We start from the raw sequence: 21182 nt of genomic DNA on the forward strand, positions 1-21182 counted from the left end.
GTCTCTTCCAACTCCTAACATCCTGTGAGCCTGTGACCAACCTGTTCTAGTGGGAGATGTCCCTGCCCATGGCAGGAGGTTTGGAATTAGATGATCTTAAAGGCCTCTTCCAACCTAAACCATTCTGTGAGTCAGCCAAAAAATCACAGGTTGTTAGAGGTTGGAAAGGACCTCCACAGATCATCGAGTCCAACCTCCCTGCCAATGCAGGGTCACCTAGGGTAGCCTGAACAGGAATGTATCCAGGAGGGTTTTGGAAGTCTCCAGGGAAGGAGACTCCACAACCTCTCTGGGCAGCCTGTTCCAGTGCTCCATCACACTCACTGTAAAGAAGTTTCTTCTTATGTTGAGGTGAAACCTGTGTTCAAGTTTGTCAGTGAGCAGGGACATCTACCACTGGATCGGGTTGCTCAAGATCTCATCCAGCCTGGCCTTCAACAGACGAGGGAAAGATGCCTGAAGAATCCTCACTTGATTTCACAGTGCCATTGCCTGTGCAGTTAGGCCAGGCCTGAATGTTGGTCTCCTCCTGGGGGAACAGCATCTGAGCCTTGTGAGGAGAAGGTGATAATCCAGAGCAGTTCACCCCTCTACTCTGCCCTGATGAGACCCTGTCTTGAGTACTGCATTCATTTTGAGGCTCCCCAGTTTAAGAGGGACAGGGATCTGCTGATGAAGGTCCAGTGGAGGGCTACAAGAATGAATAGGGGACTGGAGGGCACTGCCTGATGAGGGGAGGCTGAGGGACCTGGGGCTGTTTAGTCTGGAAAAGAGAAGACTGAGAGGGGATTTGATATATGTTTATAACTATCTGAGGGCTGGGGATCAGGAGAGGGGGCACAGGCTCTGCTCACTGCTCCCTGGGATAGGACAAGGAGCAATGGGTGTAAATTGCAGCAAAAGAGGTTCTGCTTCAACACAAGGGGGAACTTCTTTACTGTAAGGGTCACAGAGCACTGGCACAGGCTCCCTGGAGTTGTGGAGTCTTCTTCTCTGGATCCTTTCAAGGCCTGTCTGGATGTGTTCCTGTGTGATCTGTGCTAAATTGTGTGGACCTGCTCTGGCAGGGGGGTTGGACTGGATGATCTGTTTGGGTCCCTTCCAACCCCTGACATCCTGTGAGCCTGTGACCCAGCAGAGGCGCACTCCCTCCTTGAGGAAAACCGAATTAATGCCATTCATTAACTGAAGAGAGGAAATGATTTCCACAGCTGCCTCTACACGCATGGACTAGGGAGGTGAGATAGTACAGAACGAAGATCCCTTCTGACTCATGTGGTGCAGGTCCTGCCTGCTGCCAGCTGTCAGCGCTGCAGCTCCCCGTCCCCGACAGGGGAGTGTGCTGGTGTGACTGGCAGCCCACGGTGTGCTTTTCTGGGCTCTCTAAAGATAGGCCATTGTCACATAATTTGCCCGGCACAGTAGACTCTCAAAAGCAGAAGATAAAGAGGAAGAATATGCTTTAGAATGTGCTAGAGAACAAGTGTGGAAATGCTTTGCTGTTAAGGACAGTCATGGACAGTAAAAAAAATGAGAGAGGACAAGGATGTGCAGCTTTGGGGATCTGCTGTGACTCTCAGGCTGTCCAACTGGGTGGAAGTGTAGTGCTGTTCAATATCTTTATTGATGATCTGGACCAGGAGATTGAGTCCAGCATCAGTAAGTTTGCAGATGACACCAAGCTAGGAGCAGGTGTGCAGCTGTTGGAGGGTAGAATAGCTCAGCAGAGGGACCTTGCCAGGCTGCATGGGTGGGCAGAGGCCAATGGAATGAGACTGAACAAGGCCAAGTGCAGGGTTCTACACTTCGGCCACAACAACCACAAGCAGCACTACAGGCTGGGGACAGAGTGGCTGAGAGCAGCCAGGCAGAGAGGGAGCTGGGGATGCTGGCAGAGAGGAGCTGAAGCTGAGGCAGCAGTGTGCCCAGGTGGGCAGGAGAGCCAATGGCATCCTGGCCTGGCTCAGGAAGAGTGTGGCCAGCAGGACAAGGGAGGTTCTTCTGCCCCTGTACTCAGCACTGCTCAGGCCCTGTGTCCAGTTCTGGGCTCCTCAATTCAAGAGAGATGTTGAGGTGCTGGAAGGTGTCCAGAGAAGGGCAAGGAAGGTGGTGAGGGTCCTGGAGCACAGCCCTGTGAGGAGAGGCTGAGGGAGCTGGGGGTGTGCAGCCTGGAGAAGAGGAGGCTCAGGGCTGACCTCATTGCTGTCTACAACTCCCTGAAGGGAGGCTGTAGCCAGGTAGGAGTTGGTCTCTTCTGCCAGGCAAGCAGCAACAGAACAAGGGGACACAGTCTCAAGTTGTGGCAGGGGAGGTCTAGGGTGGATGTTAGGAGGAAGTTGTTGTCAGAGAGAGTGATTGGCATTGGAATGGGCTGCCCAGGGAGGTGGTGGAGTCGCTGTCCCTGGAGGTGTTGAAGCCAAGCCTGGCTGAGGCACTTAGTGCCATGGTCTGGTTGATTGGACAGGGTTGGGTGCTAGGTTGGACTGGCTGAGCTTGGAGGTCTCTTCCAACCTGGTTGATTCTATGATTCTAACCATAGCATCATTTTGGTGGAAGAGGCCTTTGAGATCATAAAGTTCAACTGTTAACCCAGCACAGCCAAGTCTACCCTAAACTGTGCCTACCAACACCATATCTCCATGGCTTTGAAATCCCTCCAGAGATCCTGACTCCACCACTTCCCTGTGCAGCCTGATAACACTTTCAGGGAAGATGTTTCTCTCAGTGCCCAACCTAAACCTCCCCTGGTGCAACTCGAGACTGTGAAGGTTAGGCAATATCTTGAGCAGCAGCCCTCACACCTGGGCAAGACGTAGCAGGAACTTATAGGTTTATTGGGTGAAAAGGTGAAAGTTTGAATCAGTCAGGGTTGGAAGGGACCACAAGGATTATCTAGTCCCACACCCCCCTGCCATGGGCAGGGACACCCTACCCTAGATCAGCCTGGCCACAACCTCAGCCAGCCTGGCCTTAAACACCTCCAGCCATGGGGCCTCAACCACCTCCCTGGGAAACCCATTCCAGCCTCTCACCACTCTCATGCTCAACAACTTCCTCCTCACGGCTAGCCTGAACCTACCCACCTCCAGCTTTGCTCCATTCCCCCTAGTCCTGTCACTTCCTGATATGCTGAAAAGTCTCTCCACAGCTTTTTTGTAGCCCCCTTCATATCCTGGAAGGCCACAAGAAGGTCAACTGGGAGCCTCCTCATGGGAGAGTTGGAGGAGCAGATTGAGTTTAGCAATCTCCTAACATCTCTTTGCATCTTTTTCTGATTTCAGTTCTGCTTGAATCACTGAACAAGAACGAGCAGTCAGCCAATGGCCAGTCCCAGTCCAAGGAGTCCACAAATCCTCACTTCAGGAAGATGAGCGGAGACTTCCCTTCGGCCAACGGAGAGGCTGGTGGGGAGGCCCCCAAGGGCTACACTCAGGACCAGGTGGATGCAGTGAAGAGGTGCGTGCACAGCTCCCCATGGCTCTAACCCCTGCTGTTTACCACATGGCACTGCTCTGGGTTTTACAGGCTTCTAAAGGTTTGAAGCATGTTGAGTGATTTCTAGCTGGCAGGGTGTTAAAAACATACCTGGGAGGATGTATAGTTGCAGCAGTGCTGGGAGGCAGCGGGGTCGGGTCTGCAAGGGATGAGATGAGCTTCCCTGCACAAGGGAAGCTGTAAGCATGCAGGCCTTGCTCTGGCTGAGGTCCAAAGCATCATTCTGGATGTGTTCTCCTCATGGGCTGCAGGATAATTTTCAGTGTAGCATTTTTCAGCGGTGCTGTGGAACATTCCCTGTGCTCCTCAGCACTCCTCCTGCTCTAAGATGTTGTCTTGCAGCAAGTGACAGGATATATCCTTCTTCCTCTCTCCTCAGGATATTCTGCTTCTGGTCTCTCTTAGAGCCCTGTAGAGCAGAAGTCTACTGCAGGACATTTGACTTTGTTAGATGTTCTTCTGAAGCTCCTGCTGGCAAACCCCAGGATATGTTTCTCCAGTCTCCTGCTTCCCAAACCCTGTTTCTGGGTGTTTTTTATTGCTTTCTGCCATTTCAAAATACTGGAAATTGAAGGACTGAAACTGTCACTCAGTAGACTGTGTAAGGTTGTGGGCATCATCTGAAGAGCTGCTCTGGCTAATGGGCCTTGTTACATCATCCACCTCTCCACAGACCCAGCCTGCTGTCTCACCGAGGTCATGTGAGGAGGAGAAGCCATTGCTGGGCTGTGAGTGTACCCAGGATGAGCTGGGCTGTGCACACAGGCCTGAGCAGCTCCTTCTTTCTTCCTCTGGAATTCAGCTGATGTTGTTTAGGTCTGTGGATTAACAGGGGAAGAAAGAAGCCCAGCTAGCCTTCAGATCATGGCCTGCCCTTTGCAGTCCCTCCCAAATATCCTCCAAAACGTGAGCGTGATGAATCTGAAGCTCAGTAGCATTCCTCTGTGGGTGATACCCTTCCCTGTGCAGAGGCCCTCCTATCTCCACTGGCTCAACTGGTTCTGTCAGGGTGTTTGTGTGCTTGTAGTGCTGGCACAGCAGGAACCAGCCTGTGAACAAAACTGGGTCACCTGCTGAGGAACCAGAGCTGGGTAAACCAGAGTTCACTGAGCAAAACTGTGTTGCACGAGGGGTTGCAGAGCTCACTTACTCAACACAGAGTGGTTGGTTCTCACAGCTAGAACTGAACTGTCTCATGTCATCTCTCTCTACTGGCAGGGTAAAGCAATGCAAAGATTACTATGAAATTCTGGGAGTAAACAGAGAAGCTTCTGACGAGGACCTGAAAAAGGCTTACCGGAAACTTGCACTGAAGTTTCACCCAGATAAGAACCACGCACCAGGGGCTACAGAGGCATTTAAAGGTAAAGAACGTTTGCAGCCTGGTGATTTGCCCACAGCTGTCAGGTGATGGTGCTGAGCTGGCCTGGCAGTGACACATAAAAACAACCTTGTGAGTCAGGTAGAGCAAAATAAAGCTCTTTGTAAAATTCTGTCTCTTCTGAGCTTGTTGTGTCATGCACAAAGTATAAGCTTAAAATAATAAACACAGCTAGAGTTCAGCTCTGCCAGCAGGACAAGAAGCAGCAGCCTCCCTTCCCTTTATCCTAGCAGCTCTTGCTGTGTGGCACGTCAGCCTCCCAGCATGCTGCTCAGGTTCAGCTCTGCCAGTGGGACAAGGAGAAGCAGCCTTCCTTCCCTGTCTCCGAGCAGCTCTTCCTGTGTGTCACTTCAGCCTCCCACCATGCTGCTCAGGAGGAAATTCCCTTGGGATGTTAACCATCCTTTTCTTTTAATTCAGGAGCGTTCACCTAGCAGGGAGAAGCTCCAAGTCATGAAGCCACCCAGCACAGGTGTTGGGGTGCACCTCTGTCTACTGACAAATCCAGTAGAAACCCAGTAAGTTGTGCAGCACCAGAGGCAGCCATTGGGTCCGTGAATCCCTTGAGAGAAACATTGCTGGGCAGGCCCAATGGCAGGAAACTTGTGCAGAAGTGGTGCTTGGACTCTTCCATATATTGAGCATTTCAGGCAGCCAGGCAGCCCTTGGGTTGCTAAGCAAGGGCTCAGTACCTGAACCTTGCAAAAGCCTATTGATGGAATCTGTGGAGAGAAACCTTAGGTGAAGACTTGTAGTGCAAAACTTCACCAGCTGTACAAGGGAGCCCAGCCAGAACTCAAAAATGGTGGCCAGGAGCTGGAGTCCTGCTGTTGACAGTCAGATTCTATGGAGGGGGTATGCAGCAGGGGTGTTCCCTGGGAAGTAAGATGTCTTAAAGATGGATGTCTTAAAGCAGGAGAAATGCTATTGCCTGGAACATCCTTCTTGGAATTTGAGTGTGGCCAGCAGGTCATGGGAAGTTCCTTCCCTGTGCTCTGCCCTAGTGAGGCCACATTTGGAGTAGTGGCTCCCCAGTTCAAGAGATACAGGAAAATACTGGAGAGGGTCCAGTGGAAGGCCACAAAGATGCTAAGGGGCCTGGAGCATCTCTGTGAGGAGGAAAGACCAAGAGACCTGGAGCTGTTTAGCCTGGAGAAGGGCAGCCTGAGGGAGGATCTGATCAGTGCTCAGCAAGAGCTAAAGGGTGGGGGGCAAGAGGATGTGGTCACTCTTTCCATTGGTGCCCAGTGAGAGGACAAGGGAGCAATGGGCACAAACTGGAACCCAGGAGAGGTTCCATCTGAATGGAAGAAGAAAGTTTTTAGCTGTGAGGCTGCTGTGCTCTGCTTTAGCAGGGGAGTTGGACTGAATGATCTCCAGAGGTCCCTTCCAACCCACCCCGTGCTGGGGTTCTGTGCAGTTTTCCCTTCAAGCTGTGGCAGTTTGATTATTATGGTTGAGTTCAACACAGAACTTGTGGGTGCCAATTGTACAGCACAGGTTTTGTGGTCTTAATTCATTTAAATATTTAATTTCAATGGTTTGGTAAGTACTTAGTGTAAATGGTTTGATGGGTTTGGTTCTGGCCATCACAGGAGTGAGATGCATAAGACTTCTGCTGGAGCAGGGAGCAAGGCTAACCTGGGCTGAACATATCGATAAGAGTAATTGGGTAAGCTTCCAGTAGACATTCAGCAGTAAAAGTCTCATGGAAGGTTTGCTCAAGCCTTTTCAGACTTAAATCCACAAGCACTAAGTGTGTTGCAGTGAGCAAACAATGAGCTGCCCCCAGCTACTTGGAGCAGGGGGAGCCCATTTCGACGTGGAGGCCAGATGAAAGGGCAGGCATCTGCAGATGTCTATCCACACTGCATGTGCAGAAAGCCTCTGCTCCATAGTTCAGCCTTCAGTCCCCAACAAAGGCATGTTTCCTCACCTCTAATCTGAAATCATGGTGTTTGCCAAGGGCTTTGACAAGGGGTACGTGCCAGAAGTCGTGTGTTAAGCAAGGTGCCCTTTATCCTCCGCTGCAGAGCTATCTGCTCTCACGTTATCTCTGCTCCAGGCCTTGCCTCCTTGGCTCTCCAAGCTGGGTGAACTCCTCCTTTGCAGGGCTCGCTGAAGTCCAGCTGTTTGCTTCCAGAGGCTGAGGGGGGAAGCGTGCACTGCTATGGGGAGTCTCAGTTAATTTTTTCTTAGTGATGATGTATTAGCCAAACTCTTGGCATTCATCTTCCCAGAGACAGCTGATAAAGTGTTGCTGTCCTGAGACCTCGTCTCAGTCTACAGGTGCAGCTGGCTGCAGTCTGGCTTGTGGCAGATGAGACACTGGAACAGGTTGCCCAGGAAGGTTGTGGATGGCTCCTCTCTGGAGGTGTCCAAGGCCAGGTTGGATGAGGCCTTGAGCAAACTGGTGTAGTGGGAGATGTCCCTGCCAGTGGCCAGGAGGTGATTTTTAAGGTCCCTTCCAAACTAAACCATTATTTAAATGAATTAGATTTGCCTCACTACCTTTGGCTGATGTTGGGAAAAGAGTTGAACTCTGGGCTGAAATCCTGATTTGGAGTGAGGTGTTTCTTGGGCTTTGACAGCAGGCAGTCAGGCAGCCCTGAGCAGGGCCATTTTCATTGCTCAAGCACACAGTTTGGAAAGAACAAACTAACGTGCCAGGAGTCACTCCTTGTCATCCAGCTTCCTTGCCTGCTTGGAGAAGTGTTTGCTCTGTGTGCACTAATTATGACCAAGAAGGAGAACAAGCATGTTGACAACCTCTTCCAGGGTGGTGAGACACAGGAACAGGTTGCCCAGGGAGGTTGTGGATGTCCCCTCCCTGGAGGTGTTCAAGACCAAGTTGAGTGGGGCTTTAAACAACTTAATGTAGTGGAAGGTGTCCCTGTCCATGGCAGGGAGGCTGGAACTAGATGATCTTTGAGGTTCCTTCTAACCTAGAAGTATTCTATGATTCCATGACATTACATCCCTCACTCTCTACATCTCCAGTCCAAGAAGAAACCATGCAGCTTAATCTGACCATGGGGTAAATGTTGATTCTTGGAGTTAACCTCCTCCAAAAGCCATATATCTGCCCTGTCTGTCATTCCTGCTCCTGCCTCAGACACCAGGCCACTACTGCCACAAACAGCTTCGTCTCCTTGCGACACAGGGAGCAGAGAAGCTTTGCAGTCACACAGGGAGGCTCTGGGGATGGTTGGTACAGAGGGATGTGATAAACTGGAACTTGCAGATAGACGAGTACAGAAATAGGAGGATGGCAGGCAGCTAGAAAGCTTCAAGTGTGCTGAGGTGGGAAGGAGAACAGCCTGGAGAACTGGTGGGGGTTTAGTCCCAGTACATTTCCACCATCACAGGCACTGGTTAACAGCCCTTGTAATTATGCATCTTACTTCTGGAAAGCCTGAGATTCAGAGCTGACAGACACAACTTCTAGCCAGCATTTCCTCACCAGCTGTTGTGGGAGGTTTTAAAGCCTCTTTCTTACATTCAGTGATCAGTATTTCACTTCTTTGCAGTTCTGGTTTTAGGCTGCTTTGGAGTAAAAGTTGTCTACTGAAGTCCTGCTTTTCTACACAGTTGCTTACAGCTGAAGGATTTGTTGGACTCAATGGTTTTAAAGGTCTTTTCCAACTCAGACAACTGTATGGTTTAAGCATTGTTTGTTCCAAAGGAGCAAGTAGTTTAATGAAGTGAAACAGGCAGCTGCTCTATTACCTGTATTTCCTTCCCAGTTCAGAGTTTTGTTCATCTGAGAGGTTTTCTCTGGGGGTCAAATTCATACCAGTCATATATGTTCAGCCTGGAGAAGAGAAGGCTCCAGTGAGACCTAATAGTGACTTTCCAGTACTTGAAGGGGGCTTGCAGGAAGGCTGTAGAGAGACTGTTTCCAGAAGCCTGCAGTGATAGGACAAGGGGCAACGGTTTGAAATGAGAGAAGAGCAGATTTAGATTGGATGTCAGGAACAAGTTCTGCACCATGAGAGTGGAGGACTACTGTAACAGGTTGCCCAGGAAGGTAGTTGAGGGCTCATCCCTGGAGATATTCAAGGCCAGGCTCCACAAGGCTGTGAGCAACCTGATCTAGTGGAGGATGTCCCTGCTGACTGCATGGGGGTTGGACTAGATGACCTTTGGAGGTCACTTCCAAGCCAAGCCATTCTGTGATCCACTGGTAAACTGGTGACTTCGTTGCTGTCTACAACTCCCTGAAGGGAGGCTGCAGTCAGGTGGGGTTGAGTCTCTTCTCTCAGGCAAGCAGCAAGAGAACAAGGGGACACAGTCTCAAGTTGTGCCAGGGGAGGTCTAGGCTCGAAATTGTTGTCAGAGAGAGTGATTGGCATTGGAATGGGCTGCCCAGGGAGGTGGTGGAGTCGCCGTCCCTGGAGGTGTTGAAGCAAAGCCTGGATGAGGCACTTAGCGCCATGGTCTAGTTGATTGGACAGGGCTGGGTGCTAGGTTGGACTGGATGAGCTTGGAGGTCTCTTCCAACCTGGTTGATTCTATGATTCTACCTTCGGAGGTCCCTTCCAACCCAAACCATTCTATGCCATCGTTTGACTTAATGAAGGCCTTTTTCACTGAGCTGCTCAGTGCTGTTTCCTTCTGCCCGTGTTTGCCAGAGGAGCACACCAGGTAGCCTGATGAAAGAGGTGGGTAGCTGAGCACCTTGTTTGTGTAGTGGGAAAGGCAGGTGGTGACAGTCTGCAGGGCTAGATGTGTGTTATCTTCAGAAGAGAGAAGCTAATTGCTTCCCTGTTGTCAATATTGCAGCCATCGGTAACGCGTACGCCGTGTTGAGCAACCCGGAGAAGAGGAAGCAGTATGACCAGTTTGGAGATGAGAAACTCAACCCTGCTCGCCATGGCCACAGTCACTCAGATTTCCACCGCGGCTTCGAGGCAGACATCTCACCCGAGGACCTCTTCAACATGTTTTTTGGTGGTGGTTTTCCTTCTAGTAAGCAGCTTAAACTTGAATCTCTTCAATAGGACCCAACCTGGGCCCGGGAAATGGAGACAGAGGGGAGGGAGACCTCACTCTTCTCAGCTCCCTGCCACATGCAGATGGAAACCAGTCACTGGTGGTGTGCCCCAGGGATCAGTGCTGGGCACAGTCCTGTTCAGTATCTTTAGTGATGATCTGGATGAGGGGATTGAGTCCAGCATCAGTACGTTTGCAGATGACACCAAGCTAGGAGCAGGTGTGGAGCTGTTGAAGGGCAGGAGAGCCGTGCAGGGTTCTGCACTTTGGCCACAACAACCCCAAGCAGCACTACAGGCTGGGGGCAGAGTGGCTGAGAGCAGCCAGGCAGAGAGGGAGCTGGGGGTGCTGGTAGAGAGTAGCTGAAGATGAGGCAGCAGTGTGCCCAGGTGGGCAGGAGAGCCAATGGCATCCTGGCCTGGCTCAGGAGCAGTGTGGCCAGCAGGACAAGGGAGGTTCTTCTGCCCCTGTGCTCAGCACTGCTCAGGCCACACCTTGAGTGCTGTGTCCAGTTCTAGGCTACTCAATTCAAGAGAGTTGTTGAGGTGCTGGAAGGTGTCCAGAGAAGGGCAAGGAAGCTGGTGAGGGGCCTGGAGCACAGCCCTGTGAGGAGAGGCTGAAGGAACTGGGGGTGTTTGGCCTGGAGAAGAGGAGGCTCAGGAGTGACCTCATGGCTGTCTCCAACTCCCTGAAGGGAGGCTGTAGCCAGGTGGGGTTGGTCTCTTCTCTCAGGCAAGCAGCAACAGAACAAGGGGACAGAGTCTGAAGTTGTGCCAGGGAAGGTCTAGGCTGGCTGTTAAGAGGAAGTTGTTGTCAGAGAGAGTGATTGGCATTGGAATGGGCTGCCCAGGGAGGTGGTGGAGTCGCTGCCCCTGGAGTGTTCAGGTAATGCCTGGCTGAGGCACTTAGTGCCATGGTCTGGTTGATTGGCCAGGGCTGGGTGCTAGGTTGGACTGGATGATCTTGGAGGTCTCTTCCAACCTGCTTGATTCTATGATTCTAAGAAATAGGTGCCAGGTGGGTGTTGGTCTCTAATTTCAAGGAGCAAGTGATGGGACAAGAGGAAACAGGCTTGAGTTGCACCAGCAGACAGGCTGCAGTCTTGCAGGCCCACAGGTTGGACATTAGAAGAATCTTCTTCCCTGAAAGGATTCTCAAACACTGGAAAAGGCTCCCGAGGGAGGTGTTTGAATCCCCATCCCTGGAGGTGTTAGAAAGTGTCAGAGGTGTGGTGCTGAGGGACATGGTTTAGCACCAGACTTGGTAGAGTTAGAGAGAGGTTAGGCTCAACAATTTAAAAGTCTTTTTCCAACCAAACTGATTCTGTGATTCTATACATCCCTCTGAGGGAGCAGCACTGCAGTAGTGCAAGGATTACTGAGTTTAATGAGAGTTCTCCATCACACACAACCCAAACACCTAAATTGGTCAGATGTGTGCTTGGAGAACTCTGCATCCAGCAGGTAATGCCATCAGAGCTGGACTTCTCCCCACATTCAGGAGTTTGTTTGCATTGCTGCCAACGTTAGCTGTCGTTAGGTTGGGGTGAACATCAGGACAAAGACTGGCTTGTTTCAAGGCTAGTTGTAGAAATGATCCTATTTTGCAGAAGGCTTCTCTGCCTGGTGGTTTTAGAAGTTAAACCTTCTCATCAGAACAAACTGTGGTCACGCCTGGGCCTTGTTCTTGACCTGTATCTGCTCTGTCATGCAGCTGAAGCAATTTCTCTGAGATCATTGTCCACTTCCTTCTTCCCACTGTGTCACGTAAAACAAAGAGGAAAATGCTCTTTCTACAGCATGTTTTAAACCTCTTGGATTTAAGATTGAATCTGTCTCCTGTCTGAAATTTGGGTAGCAGGGAGGAACCAAGTGGCTGTTCCTTCACTTGCTCAGTTCTGATGGGAAAGATACAGGTTTAGAAGACTCTCTTATATTTACTCTGGTCACACTTGGCTGGCAGTGGTTATTTGACCCCTGCCAACTTGGAAAAAGAAGTAGTTTCGTTTCAGTTGAGAAGATTTACTCTGGTAGCTCTTTCCTATCTAATGCATGAGAATCAGTACATTAACTGTGCTTGCAGAGAGGAACGCAAACCTTATGAGAGGCTGAGGGAGCTGGGGGTGTGCAGCCTGCAGAAGAGGAGGCTCAGGGCAGACCTCATTGCTGTCTATGACTCCCTGAAGGGAGGCTGTAGCCAGGTGGGGTTGGTCTCTTCTGCCAGGCAAGCAGCAACAGAACAAGGGGACAGAGTCTCAAGCTGTGCCGGGCAAGATCTAGGCTGGATGTTAGGAGGAAGTTGTTGTCAGAGAGAGTGATTGGCATTGGAATGGGCTGCCCAGGGAGGTGGTGGAGTCACTGTGCCTGGAGGTGTTGAAGCAACGCCTGGCTGAGGCCCTTAGTGCCATGGTCTAGCTGATTGGCCATGGCTGGGTGCTAGGTTGGGCTGGCTGAGTTTGGAGGTCTCTTCCAACCTGGCTGGTTCTATGATTCTATGATCTTGAAGCCTTTTGCAGTGTCTGCATTCTGCCTGTCAGAGAGGTAAAGCTACTCCAGTAAAACCAGCAGGTTGCTGCTTTAGCCTTTTTTTCCCTTTCTTCACTGTCCCAAGAGAATTCAGGATGACTTTCTCAGTTCATTTCCCTTTTCAGCTATAGTTTTGACATTTAAAACATACAAGAGATGATTTTAGGTGGAAATGCTGCCAGGGTGGGTTTTTTTTCTTGCTGTCATTCGTTTTAATCTCAAGTAAATTGAGTTAGAAGCAAGAAAACCTGTAGAAGATATTCTCTCTGCAGAGCTGACTCTGCTTTGAGCGGGAAGTTGGAGCACCTGAGGTCACTTCCAACCTGAATTTTCATATGATCCCTATATGCCCACCACCAGTTTGCCTTCAAATGTATCTGCTCAGTAGACCTTTGGGATACTCCTTTTTCAGCTGTGACTTCTATAGCTCATTTGTAAATGTTGGCTTCAGGTAATGAATAGTCTTTTAGTGTGAGTTCTTCTATCAGTCTCCTCTGGAGCCCCATTTCATCTTCACCCTGCAGCTACAGCCATCCCTGTCAGGACAATATGATGGAGTGGCTTGAGTCAGGGGCTGCTGACCATGCACTAGGACAGATGCAGAGGTCTCAGGAGCAGCCTAATTCTGTCAAATGATCATTTCACTGAGACATCCCAGCTCCAGCCAGCCTGGAAGCAGCCCTGCCAGGCAGCCATGCTGTCCTCCTTTCAGCTCTGAGCTGGCTGGCATGCTTCTGGCTGTGGGAAGTAGGCTGAACTGAGAGCAGTGGGAACAGCATTGCAGGTCTAAGTGTGAGCACAGCCTAGAGTCCTTTACAGTCTGTGCAGCCATCAGGGGTAGAGAAGTGGTGGTGCCTCTGTTCTCAGCCCTAGTGAGGCTGCACGTCCAGTTGGGACACTGCTGTATAAGAAAGGCACTAAGGTGCTGGAGTGGATACAGAGAAGGGCAATGAAGCTGTTGAGGGACTCAGGTGGGGTGAGTAGAGGCTGAGGGAGCTGGGATTGTTTACCCTGAAAAAAGAGGAGACTGAGAGAAGACCTTACTGCTCTTCACAGCTACCTGAAAGGAGGCTGGGGTGAGGCCAGTGCTAGCATCTTCTCCTAAGTATCTAACAGAACAAGAAGAAATGGCCTCAAGCTCTGCCAGAGGAGGTTTAAGTTGGGTGTTAGGAAGGATTTCTTTACTGAACAAGTGCTCAAACGTTGGAACAGGCTGCCCAGGGAGGGGTGGATTCACCATCCCTTGGAGGTGTTCAAAACAAGAGTAGAAGTGGCACTTTGGGACATGGTCTAGTGGTCATGGAGGTGTTGAGTCGAAGATTGGGCTTGATGCTCTTAGAGGTCTTTTCCAACCTTAGTGATTCCATGATCCTTATATTTTTTCTGAGCATGGCCTGAAGCAAACTGCAGATGGAGCCCTTGCTGACAACATTCATAGCTGAAACTGCTGCACACAGTTCAGCGGCTTTCTGTTGTGCTTTTATTGGCGAGGCTGACGTGGAAGGTGGTCACCCTTTGTGCTTCCTTCCTGGGCAGCCAGCACTGTCTGATGTTCTCTGAGCTTTGCCTGACAGTTTTCTTTTGTCCCTAGGTAACGTTCATGTCTACAGCAACGGCAGGATGCGATATACCTACCATCAGAGGCAGGACAGGCGAGAACACCAGGGTGATGTAAGTGGAGAACAGGTCAGAGAGACTGAGAGTCTAAAGGTTTTTCCAGCACATGGAATTGTGAGCTCGTTGTTGGGGCTGTCTTGTGAAACAGCCCTGCTGGTTCCCACCCCTCGAACAGAAAGCTGGAGTCGTGGGAAAGGAGCTGCTGCCTTCACCATTTACCCCAAGCTGTGGATTTGTTTACTGGTGGTTGTTCTCCCAGAGCTCTCTTAGCTGTTGTCCCATGGGGAAAACAATGGTGTAACAGTGCTGCCTTGAAGTAAAGATGGCACCAGAGAGGTGTTACCTGTGGTTAGCGCAGAGTAAACATCTTCTCTCTGATTTAATTCTCACACTTCAAAAGGTAAATCCACTTTTCAGACAATATGGATGCTCCTGGCTCCTCCCAACTTGAACTCATCCCCCCTCTTTTGTTGCAGTATTGAAGATGGGATGTGTATAATTTGTGATGCTCAATTAACCAAGGACAGCACTTTGTAACATAGGAAGGACGTGGACCTGATGGAGCAGGTCCAGAGGAGGGCCATGAAAATGATCAGGGTGCTGGAGCGCCTCTGCTATGAGGACAAGCTGAGGGAGCTGGGGTTGTTCAGCCTGAAGAAGGCTGCAGGAAGACCTAATAGCAACCTTCCAGTACCTGAAGGGGGCTACAAGAAAGCTGCAGAGGGACTGTTTGCAAAGGCCTGCACTGACAAGACAAGGGGCAGTAGTTCAAAATGAGAGAAGAGCAGATTTAGATTGGATGTCAGGAACAAGTTCTTCACCTTAGGATGGTGGAACACTGTAGCATGTTGCCCCAGGAGGTGGTTGAGGCCCCATCCCTGGAGCTATTCAGGGTCAGACTCAAAAAGACTGCGAGCAATCTGATCTAGTGGAGTGTGTCCCTGCTGACTGCAGGGGGATTGGGCTAGATGATCTCTGGAGGTCCCTTCCAACCCAAACCATTCTGTGATTCTATACTGTCAAAAGGTAAAGCCCCTTTTCAGACAACACAGATACTCCCTGGCTCCTCCCAGCCTGAACTCATCCTCCCTTTTATTCCAGTATTGAAGATGGGGTGTTTCAATTCTGTGATGCTCAATTAACCAAGCAGAGCAATTTATAACATCAGCTGCCCTCAGTTATTTTGGGAGGCCTCCTAAGCCAAATGGCTTTGAAAAGCTGGATAATTTGGGCTGTGTTAGGGATGGGAGGGAGAGAGGGCAGTGCTACAGCATCCTGTGCAGAAGGTTGGATATTAGGAAGAATTTCTTCACAGAAAAGGTTCTCAGGCATTGGAACAGGTTGCCCAGGCAGGTGGTGGAGTTCCATCCCTGGAAGTGTTTAAAAGACACATGGATGTGGTGCTGAGGGACATGGTTTAGCAGTAGTGACTTAGCAGCAGTGGTGAGATTGTGAGCTCTAGGTGAATGGTTGAACTTGATGATCTCGGAGGTCTCTTCCAACCCCAACAGTTCTATGATTCTAAGTTTATGGGTGATGTTCCACTGTGTGTTTCTGTTCCTTCAGGGTGGCCTTGGCTTGTTTGTCCAGCTGATGCCTATCCTCATCCTGATCATTGTGTCTGCTCTCAGCCAGATGATGGTCTCCAGCCCACCCTACAGTTTGAGCCACAGGCCGTTAGTATCTGTTACTCTGGTACCTGACTAGGGTGGGGGGTTGGTTCTGGAGGGCAGAGAGGGTGATGGGGTAGGGATCTAGGCTCTCTGCTTTTCCTCTCTTTGTTGTGCTCTATCTCATCTTGCTGCCAGATGCCCTGCCCATCATTGAAAGCCTCCTGCTTCATGAGACATCTTGAGCTGGAAAGTGTGGGAAAGGTTGTAGGGAGGATGTTCTTTGATAGGGACCTTCTGCACCCCATAACTTACAGCTGAGTGTATCTGTGCCACAAAGGGGCAGACCAAATGATATTGAGGGACTGTAGCCCAGCACTAAGATCCCATCCAAAGAACTGATTTGGTTTTGAAAGCCTCAGTTTATACCTGGTACAGTGCAGCAGAGGAAGAGAAGAAGGAATGAAAAACTCACGGAGAGCAAAAGGCACTCCCAGAGAAATCCCATACTTTTGAACTCTAATCTTGACATGAAATAGCTGTGGCAGGACATTCACAATGTGAAAGTGAAACTGTTTTGGGTGCAGACCCTGTGGAAATGCCCAGATTGCTCCCTTGGCTGACAAATGGCATGACTCTGTTCTTACTCACTCCGCAGTGCCAACAAAGCGTGGGTAAACAGGCTTGATTTCTGCCTGCTTGCATCACCCTCGACAAGAGCTTGGTGTTTATTCTAGAGTGGAAGTTCCTTTGTGTTTAAAGACTTGGTTGCAGGCAGTGGGCCCTGCTCAGTTTCACAGGGGACAACTTTTGACATTAGACACTGTAAAAGCCAGCTTAGCTTTTGGGTCTGGGACAGAGACTGTGACAGTAGTGCTTGGGAAAATGGAGTGGCTGTGAAGAATGCACAGTTAAGGGCTGTTCTGAGAGGCTAAAGGGTGTTGAGACTCTACAGTTGATATTAGGGCTATAAAATTAAACACTGTCTATGTATACCAGTTGGTTTTCTATTGGTGAAGAGACAGTTTGAGAGGTGAGAGGATGTTCAGTGGAGGAGACATTCATTTTAACTGGGTAGGGATTTGCTTCCGGCCTTGTCTGCTGTCAGAGGAAAGTCAGCCCTGACCTCCAGGTGTTTTTCTGCTGCTTGATTCCCTGTTCCCTGCACTGTCCCTCTCTGCATGCTTGGGGAGCAGCAAGCAAACTGATTCCCAAGTCAGGATGTGGACAGGAGTGACATCTAAGCTGAAGCAGTCCTTCGTCATGTTTCCTGAGGCAAGCAAACTGATTCCCAAGTCAAGATGTGGACAGGAGTGGCAACTGAGCTGATGCAGTCCTTTGTCATCTTTGCCGAGTGACAGAGGCAGCTCAGATGGGATGAGCGTGGGAGCCAAAGGCACAGGATGCCGACAGGCGGTGCTGCTCGCTAGCGCACGCAGGCAGCCGGGCCCCTCTAGCTGCCTGATGTGAAAGGAAATGCTGTGCTTGGCTGATGTTCAGCAGAGAGATGGAGCTCACAGGAGGCAAGAAGCTTCTGAACCTGGTGAAATTTCAGTGCCACACAGATTTTAAAGCCACTTCTTCAGAGTGAAGCTGTCACCGAGAGAGGCAGAGTCCTAAAGAACCATTTCTCACTCCGCTGCCTTTGTTAAATCTCTTCCATGGAAAAGTCACTTTCTGCTGAAAGGGCTGTCTGGCTGTGGGCTTGACTGTGCCACCCTGCTCTCCCAAAGCACCTCATGCAATCTGCCCGACTTAATTGCATGTCTCACTTCAAGTGGCAGCTTTCTTGCACCATGTCCTGCCTTTATTTGCATGCTTTACAGCCCAGCGTGCTGCTGGAGCTCTGCAAGCTTAAATACCCCCTCCTTGGAGAGCATGCTTTGTACGTAGCCTTAGTGGCTCACTTATATGCAGAGGAGGAATATGAGCTTTGGGAGAGCTTAGGGCTCTGCAGCCTGGAGGCCTAACCAGATCCTGGGCTGCATCAGGAGAAGTGTGGCCAGCAGGGCCAGGGAGGTGATTCTCCCCCTCTACTGCACTCTGGTGAGACCCCACCTGGAGTACTGCATCCAGTCCTGGAGCCCCCATTGCAAGAGGGATTTGGAGATGCTGGAGTGTGTCCAGAGCAGGGCCAGGAGGATGCTGAGAGGGCTGGAGCAGCTCTGCTGTGAGGGCAGACTGAAGGAGTTGAGGCTGTTGAGTCTGCAGAAGAGGAAGTTCCCAGGTGACCTTCTTGTGGCCTTTCAGTGTCTGAAAGAGGCCTCCAAAAGAGCTGGGGGGGTACTTTTCAGGTTGTCAGGGAGCGACTGGAGTAGGGGGAATGGAGCAAAGCTGGAGATGGGTAGGTTCAGGCTGGCCGTGAGGAGGAAGTTGTTGAGCATGAGAGTGGTGAGAGACTGGACTGGGTTGCCCAGGGAGGTAGTTGAGGCCCCATGGCTGGGGGTGTTTAAGGCCAGGCTGGCTGAGGCTGTGTGCAGGCTGCTCTAGGGTAGGGTGTCCCTGCCCATGGCAGGGGGTTTGGAACTGGCTGATCCTTGTGGTCCCTTCCAACCCTGACTGATTCTATAATTCTGTGATTCTGTCTTGACAGGTAAAATAGCAAGCTGAGCTTCTTTCAGGTGGTGTCTCTGCCAGCAGGCACTGTCTCAAAAAATGAATGCCAGCAGAGGCTTTTGGTCATGTCCAAGCTATCTGGTTCCCCGGTGCTTGTCCCTGAGTAGCTAGACCTCGATGAAACATGCAGGAGTCTTTGAATCTTTCCTGTAAACCCTGATAACAGACTGAAGGGCGAGGCAGATGAGTTAATGTTTGTACCTGGCTTAAGGATCAGGCTTGCTCCTCATACAGCAGCCAGCTGGTATTTATTATGGGAGAACTTTGGGCACGTCTCCAGATGGAGCCGTTCCCGACCAATCCAGCATGGTTTGGGCACGGGCCCTGTGTTCCAGCTTGCAAACACACCCCAGTGAGTATCTCTAGGTCTGCTGGAGCATTGGGGAAAATAGAGGGCTCTGTCTGAAATGCAAATCCACAGGAGGCAGGGTAAGAAGAGATTTCCTTCTAGAAAGTGCTTTCTACATGAGCTGGTGCAGGCTGGAGCTCAGAGCAAGGCTGACTTTGTTCCTGCAGCAGCAGCAGTGTTGGTTGCAGCATGTGATGTGGTAGAGGAAGCTGACGTTCCTGGGGTTAGCAGATAGGTCTTGGCAGAGGGGACTGAGTTCAACCGACCTGGGTGAAGGTTGCTAGGGAGGCTGGGAGCCAGCCCCTGCTCTGCCCTCGCCGGCTACCCACATCCCACACCACATGAGCTTCGGCCTTCAAGCTTCGCAGGCATCCTTGGGGCTCACCGCCAACAAGAGCTGGTGGTGTCGTCAGCGAGGAAATTGCAGGGAGATTTAATTAGTGCTGAAAACTCTTAAGGAACACTTTATTTTAAGTGGGTTTAGGCCTGGGGCAATCTGCCTCAGAGTTATGTCTGCGTTCGGAGCTCTGCCCACCTAAGCTAGAGGCCTGGCAGGTTTTCTCTGCCTGTGCTGGCATTTCTGTTCCACCAGAACGCTTCTGCTTCCTGTCTGGACACACAGCAGCGATGTCTGTCTTCAGCAGTTTGCTGTCGTTGCACGATAAACAGCTGGGAGCTTTGTGCTCTGCCCTTGAAGCTTGCCCTACATTGCTCTGCCTCTTCTCCCTGAACTAGGTCTGTGGGTCACACACACAGGAGAGTGACAGAGCACTTGAAAGTCCCCTACTACGTCTCTGAGAACTTTGCAGACGAGTACACGGGCACCAACCTGAAGAACGTTGAGAGGAGCGTGGAGGATGACTACATTGCCAACCTTCGAAATAACTGCTGGAAAGAGAAGCAGCAGAGTGAGTAGTGTGGGCTCAGGAGCCAAGGGGCTTGGCTGCTGTGGGAGTCTGACTCCAGGAAGGTCTCTCACTGGGGGCTGAGTTCTGCTAAAGCTACCCTTCACGGTGGTGCGAGCACATTTCCGGTGTTGTCAGCTCTTTTTGCCCTCTCTGTGACTTGGTGACAGATCTCCTACCTGGGCTTTTTTTGGTTTGGTTTGGTTTGGCTTGGTTTTGAATGCTGCTGTAGAACTGGTCAGGCAGGAGTTGTGCCCCGAAGGTTTCCCCTGCTCTGTCAGGAGGGTATCTCTGATTTCCAAGGGAGGGGTGGGGGAAAGGCTGCAGCTGTCTGATTTTCAGGAGGCCCTCACAGCTCTGTGTAATACTTTAGTCATCTGAGGAGCGTGTCTGAAAGCCTGCTGCCTGCCCGTGGTGTCCTCCATCCCTGCTCAGAAGGCTGCGTTGGCAGCGCTAACAGAGCCCTGCACACTGCTGAAGGCATGCAGGGTTAGGAGGGAGGGCTGCCCAGTCAGGCAGCGTGAGAGATGACCTGGCCATTTAGCCAGGCAGCAGTGTGGTGAGGTCAGCAAACTCTTCTGCCAAGTCCTGGGGCTGACCTGACCTCTCTGCCCTCCTGTTCTGAGCAGGTGCTGATCACAGTTCTGGGAGCAGCAGCCAGGCTAAGATTTGAGCTCCTGGTATGCAGGAAGGGCTGTCAGAGCCCTGACTGGTGCTAAATGAGGCCAATGCACCCAGCTCTGAGCCTCTGATTTTCCTCTCGCCTATGCTGCTGGGGTAACCTTTGTATAAGCTGCCTCATGTGCCTGCTTGGACTAGAGGCAGGTCCCATCAGGCTTTCCCTGGGCTGGGTGAGCTGTCAGCAGATGTTACGTCTGTCCTGTCCTAAAGAGACAGTCTGCTGCTGTGTGGTGCAGCAGACAGGCTGGAGGGCAGGGATCCATCCAGAGGGACCTGGACAGGCTGCAGAGGTGGGCACAAGCCAACCTCAGGAGCTTCAACAAGACCAAGGGCAAGGTCCTGCAGCTGGGTGGAGGCAATGCCAAGCACAAATGCAGGCTGGGCAGTGAGTGGCTGGAGAGCAGCCCTGAGGAGAGGGATCTTGGGGGTGCTGCTGGACCAGAAGCTCAACAGGAGCCAGCAGTGTGCACTTGCAGCCGGGAGGGCCAACCACATCCTGGGCTGCTTCAGGGGAAGTGTGGCCAGCAGGGCCAGGGAGGTGATTCTCCCCCTCTACTGTGCTCTGCTGAGACCCCACCTGGAGTACTGCATCCAGTTCTGGAGCTCCCATTGCAAGAGAGATGTGGAGATGCTGGAGTGTGTCCAGAGCAGGGCCAGGAGGATGCTGAGAGGGCTGCAGCAGCTCTGCTGTGAGGACAGACTGAAAGAGTTGGGGCTGTTGAGTCTGCAGAAGAGGAGGCTCCCAGGTGACCTTCTTGTGGCTTTCCAGTATCTGAAGGGGGCCTACAAAAAAGGCTGGGGAGGGATTTTTCAGGTTGTCAGGGAGTGCCAGGACTAGGGGGAATGGAGCAAAGCTGGAGGTGGGGAGATTGAGCCTGGAGGTGAGGAGGAAGTTGTTGAGCATGAGAGTGGTGAGAGGCTGGAATGGGTTGCCCAAGAAGGTGGTTGAGGCCCCACGGCTGGAGGTGTTTAAGGCCAGGCTGGCTGAGGCTGTGGGCAGGCTGCTCT

The 21182-nt window shown here is 51.2% G+C and overlaps 1 protein-coding gene across 2 annotated transcripts in view; it reads left to right on the forward strand.

Moving 5' to 3' along the window:
- The window catches only part of DNAJB12 (DnaJ heat shock protein family (Hsp40) member B12), a 31099-nt gene that overhangs the window by 5985 nt on the left and 3932 nt on the right, over nt 1–21182 (forward strand). Inside the window, exons 1-7 of one of the 2 annotated variants that reach the window (XM_064145039.1) lie at nt 1218–1238; nt 3282–3456; nt 4714–4859; nt 9662–9847; nt 13988–14067; nt 15580–15689; nt 19324–19496. In XM_064145039.1, coding sequence (XP_064001109.1) covers nt 3368–3456; nt 4714–4859; nt 9662–9847; nt 13988–14067; nt 15580–15689; nt 19324–19496 — 784 coding nt within the window. In that variant the 5' untranslated portion in view covers nt 1218–1238; nt 3282–3367. Of the gene's footprint in view, nt 1–1217; nt 1239–3281; nt 3457–4713; nt 4860–9661; nt 9848–13987; nt 14068–15579; nt 15690–19323; nt 19497–21182 lie in introns of those variants that run through there. The other variant, XM_064145038.1, reaches the window with a different exon arrangement.

This window comes from Pogoniulus pusillus, chromosome 6, assembly GCF_015220805.1.
Source record: "Pogoniulus pusillus isolate bPogPus1 chromosome 6, bPogPus1.pri, whole genome shotgun sequence".
Taxonomy (NCBI): Eukaryota; Metazoa; Chordata; class Aves; order Piciformes; family Lybiidae; genus Pogoniulus; species Pogoniulus pusillus.